The sequence below is a fragment of the Loa loa genome (genome assembly GCF_000183805.2).
Source record: "Loa loa unplaced genomic scaffold supercont3.44, whole genome shotgun sequence".
Taxonomy (NCBI): Eukaryota; Metazoa; Nematoda; class Chromadorea; order Rhabditida; family Onchocercidae; genus Loa; species Loa loa.
This window is the reverse complement of record NW_018108224.1, coordinates 245,295-250,691: the sequence shown is the minus strand read 5'-3', so window position 1 is coordinate 250,691 and position 5,397 is coordinate 245,295. Positions and strand designations below refer to the sequence as shown.

General features: G+C 32.7%; 1 protein-coding gene across 1 annotated transcript; it reads right to left on the bottom strand.

Annotated features, from left to right (window-relative positions):
- Positions 1-1,022: 1,022 nt before the first annotated feature.
- Positions 1,023-4,791, bottom strand: LOAG_06588 (AGC/PKC/ALPHA protein kinase; the record flags this gene model as incomplete). Its single annotated transcript, XM_003142124.1, has 11 exons — positions 1,023-1,193; positions 1,556-1,633; positions 1,987-2,117; positions 2,342-2,462; positions 2,558-2,759; positions 2,920-3,011; positions 3,314-3,487; positions 3,565-3,672; positions 4,064-4,165; positions 4,305-4,458; positions 4,607-4,791. The coding sequence occupies 11 exons, from the start codon at positions 4,789-4,791 to the stop codon at positions 1,023-1,025; spliced, it is 1,518 nt and encodes a 505-aa protein (XP_003142172.1).
- Positions 4,792-5,397: the final 606 nt, after the last annotated feature.

The window sequence follows — 5,397 nt, the reverse complement described above, 5'->3', positions numbered from 1 at the left end:
TTGCAAAAGGTATCCCAGCAATGCAACCGTGCAGGAACTTCGTTAAACAGTCTCGCCACTGTCAAGTGTCAAGTGATGCTTTTCATACACCTATGAACTAGGCTGTTAATAACTCCGATTTGCCTGATCTTCAAAGACCACATGGTGTTTTTGCAAATTGCTTGAATTTGTTGTGCAATTTTCAATTAAGAAAGACCTAATCTGAAATATTGCGTTATCACTCAGATTTTAATGCTGCAGCCATTATATCTGGTGACAGAACTGGAAGATTGGATTCAAATAAAAGGCACTCTATGAACAGAAATAATATATATTATGATTACATCCGAAAAAAGTGTTCAGGTAGGCGAAGTCAATCACTTCAACCTAGAATGTCATGTTTGATTTATCTATGTGAAGTTATTTGTCATGCGAGGGGAGAGCAAATAGACGCCACGAATGGCTGAAAGATATCACAACAAAAAAAAAAGTTGCGAAACTTTTTTTCTTCAATCTTTGAAAAAATAACTCGAATAATTTTGCAAATGAATATATTCAGATGACAGAAATTTATGTACAAGTACTTTTAGCCATATACTCGAATCCAATGTAATAAGGACAAATGCCTATTTGTCCTTATTACAAATGTTTACCACATCACTGATAATATGGCATATGATAAACCATATTGATTAAAAGCTGAAAGCAAGATCACAACAATAAGATTGATGTGTGGAAGAGGCGTAATGTATAAATTCCAGTACAAATCTTAACTTTTTTTAAATAGATTTTACAACATTCAAATCACATTAAACAAATCAGAAATGCTTATGTCACATGACAACTGCATGATAATATATTTCCTTCATTCAATAAGTATGTTAATGCATTTATACTCTGATTAATTTCTTATACAAACTTGCAAATGATTGGCAAATATTTCCTGCTAAAATATATGCTAGTCATAGTGAAGAGCGGGACAGTGGAATAGAGAATAAATAATCACTTTTTATCATGCTCCAAGAAGTATGCAATAGATATTTCTATACCGATTCATCATTAGCTTTCCAAGTTGGCCAATATGGATTAACATAATCAAAATCAGGAAATTCATAGCCTTCAAGGTTACGCAAAATATCAATATCACAAGCACTCATTCTGACAGATAACTTTCTAAATTGTGAATCGAAATTCTCCGTCGATTCAGGGCTCTTCTGCAAATTCAACCTTATATCAACAAGATTTATTTTTATAAAGTAATATACATTGCGATGAGGTAATCCATGGTTGGTGGTTAATTCATCTGTTGATATTTTAAGCGACAGTTAATTAGCCGTTCAAATGATATCACTGCATGTAAACTTTATCAAAATGTTTCAGCTAATGATTTGCATAGCAAATAAAGTCTCCTTATGTCCACAAATATTTATACTTGAACTATGGGCTATCCCAGCTAGGGATTTATGTTTCAAGAAGATTGAAGATTCGTTAATTTTATAAAAACATGTTGAATTTCTCAGAGAATTCAGTATGAATCCTTGACAATCAAGGTTCTTTGAATGAGAAAATTATTTACCAATTTAGGTTTGAAAGGTGGCTGAACCTGTCGCTTTTCAATCTTATGCCAGTCAATTCGTCGAAAGAACGGATGTTCCTAAAAATGCAACTTTCATTGCGATGTGACACACTTCTTCCATATTTACAAAACGATAACATTGGTTATCCAAAAATGATACTACCAGTCAATAAACTGTATGATAGGATAGGTAGCTAGGTAAGAGAACTGAAATTTTTGTTTTCTCCAGAAATATACAGAGAAAAAATAATAATATTAAAATATTATTTTTTTGTAGCATAAATGCTCTTCAAGAGAAGAGGCAATGAGTATCAATCGTTTTCATTTTAGCATTGGACACTTTCATGTTGTGACAGTACCTTTCTGTTATACTCTTCGATTAATTCTCGAAAATATCACCAGAAGAAACATGTGGAGAGGAATTGACATACCTTAATATCTCTAACAGCTGTCTGTCCACAACCCAACCGTTTTTGAGGACTTTTCTGTAGCAATGCCTTACAAATAGATACAGCTTCTTTCGACATTGACTTCGGATATGATACGCTATGATCCGTTATTGCTGCAAAGATAATTTCAGGGTAAAGAAAAAAAAATTCATATTTAGACATTTAAATCTTTCCAAAATATGCTCTAATAATGTTCATAATTAAATATTACAGTGATTAAATATGTCTCTTAATATATCTGATAAAGTAATTATCACTTACTAAACCATATCTAATTTAACTCCAATATACTTTCTTGCTATTTCCAATTGTTGAAAAATACAATTAAATTTGACACCTGCAAATAATTCATCTTCGTCTTCGCCATCGAAAGGTGGTTGACCAGCAAGCATTTCAAACAACAATACTCCATATGCCCACCAATCAACCGACTTATTGTATGGTTGATATAATATTATCTGAAAGAATTTAAATGAACAGTGATTACAATGAGCAAACCATTGATCACATCGTAAAATATGATCCTTATTAGCGATATTGGAATAATGCATACTTCCGGAGCAATGTAGTCGGGTGTACCACAAAACGTTTTTGTCTTTGCATTACCAATGATGTTTTCTTTGCACATACCAAAATCTGTGATTTTAATATGCCCATTTGTATCCAACATAACATTATCCAATTTGAGATCACGATAAATAATGCCTTGGGTATGAAGAAAGAATAAACCAATTGCTATTTCAGCAGCATAAAATCTGCAACAGTAATTTTACGATCTGCAATAACAATCAAAAATGTGCCTTCTAATCTGATTGAAGAATTACTAGAACTGGATTTTATATTGCTTGCATCAGGCATTTATGTGATTTTTGATTACAGCTTATAGCATTCTAACAAAATATTATTACTACTCACGCAGCTACTGGCTCTTTGAACTTTCCCACTTGCTGTATTTGATACATAAGATCACCGCCACTTACAAATTCCATTACAAAATATAAACGATCCTGAAATAAGCTTATATCGTCCACATAAAAACACTGTCCAAATCGTATTTCAAAATTCAGTACATTGTAATTTAAAATCTGCAGCTGTAGCTCCAAGTTTGCAATTTAATGTCAAGAAAATGTGGAAATAATGAGTTGTATATGGTGGGGGTCATATATATTCTTGAAAAGTACCGAAAACAATTTGAAATGACGAATATTTTAATTTTCAACGGGACAAACAAGGATGTGATAAATGCTGAAACGATAACCATCTCACTGGCAATTAATTAATTTGACATAGGGAAAGATGAAAATTTCACCGAAGTTTGAAAGCAGGAATGAAGAGCAACAAGAAAGGGTGGCTTATCACAAAGCGATAGCACCCGCTTTTCGGTTATCGTACATTCCATATCATCATCCTGAACAATCACATCTTTTTTCAGTATCTTCACTGCGAACAATTCCTTGCTATCTTTATGCTCACCAAGTAATACCTAAAAAATAAAGAAATAAAACAAACAGGGAATATACAGTTTACTTTTGAACAATTTTAAAAGTTAAAAAGAGTAACCTTCCCAAAAGATCCTTTTCCAAGCACAGATAAAAAATTAAAATCAGTAGCTTTGATAACATTTTGTTGTGGCTGTTTCAACTGTGGTTGAGATCGTACTGATAATTGCTGTAAGATCGATTTTCAAATTTGGCTATCTAATGAGAGGTCAAATGCAAGTGACACTTTCACAATCGCAACTTTTCGCTTTTTTTTCTCTCCTCATGTTACTTTTTATTTACGTTGGGAATTAACGTCATGCAGTAAATTATGCTTACATCCGTAACTGTTTTAAGATAGAAATCAGGAAAAGATCAAATTATGGTTGTCTTGAATTCGGAATTCCATTGTTCTCTTTTCACTTTTTTATAAGCGCTAAATTCCAGTGTACTCATTCTGTCACTATTAACCACTTCCTAAATATTTCTCAAAGCAAATTTCAACTATTTAAGAAGTGCATATTATTCAAACTTCACAGGGCATTAATTTGAAAATATACAAAGCTATATTCCAACTCTACCTTTTCTTGAAACAAGTTTATTTCATCGATTCCATTTGTGATTTTTGCAATTTCGGCTTCAGATTCAGGCATAACTTTTATGCTGTAGAATTCTCCTTCTTCCTGAAATCTTATTGTTGGACCATTAAATTCTTGCAAATGCTAGATAGATATAAGAACACATAAATTAAAAAAAAATCTATCTAGTGGGAGGTAGAGGAAAGAATGATAGGTGAAAAAGTAATTTATTTGAAAAACTCACTGCGCTGAGCAATTTGTACCAACCCTCAACAGATTCCTTCATCAGTTCGCTGATACCAAATGAAAGAGAACCCATGAAATCGTTCCTAGAAGTACGATCCCAATCCCAAACTTCCACAGATAATCTTTTGTCCGCATCTGCTACTTCCAGTTTGCTGAAATTTCATTCAAAACAATATTCAAGAGTAAATGAATTATTTAGACTAGATAATATAAGCAAAATTTGTCGATTGAAAAAGAATGATTGTAATTTTGACTTATAACCATAAACAGAAGATTTTAAAATAAATAAAGATAACTTACTATTCAAAACATTCGTTCCATACAGGATTTAAGGTAGATCTGATTGTTTTACTTTTCTTCTTAGATTTTGAGGAATGGTCATCAGGTATTAATTTCAACTTGCAGTAAGGATCGGAAAGACCATTTGGATCCATAGGTATTAAGTTACGCGCCTCACGTACTGAAAATAGACACTTCTTGCGCATAATTGAAAATATCCCGTCTTATTTTATTAACGAATAAAGCAATCCACTGTTCACGGCATTTTTGTTAGAGTTGCAATCGCCTTACTTGTCATTCTAATTCACAAAAAATGAAACTATCTATCAATAGCGCTTAGTTTTATAATGTCAGTGGCTTATACTGAATTTATTTTGTATTGAGAAGAATGACAACAAAGGATCAGTGGATGATGACAGTACTAAAAGTGCTTAAATGTTAGCACCAACCAATAAATAGTATACTGATGGAAGTTTTTGCCCATATCTCAAAGAAACAACTCCAAATTACAAAAGACAACTAGGAGAGCCTTCTAACCATATGCGGTACCACGTCACCTGTGACCAATTATGTTAGCTCCTGTCTTTGAATCTATTCCAATAAAACCAAAGTGCAATCACATTTCACTCGCTTCTACAACGTTCCCGACCTATAGTTTTCCTTCACTCTTTACTCGTTTTTTCTTTTTTTAAGTACGTCATTTTGTTGTTTAGATATTGTTGATTCTTTGCAAGATAATTTGAGCTCAGTGCAGAGCATTAAAGTCATCTTAGGATGAATTCAACGCTTCGAAAGATCATGAATCCGCCATC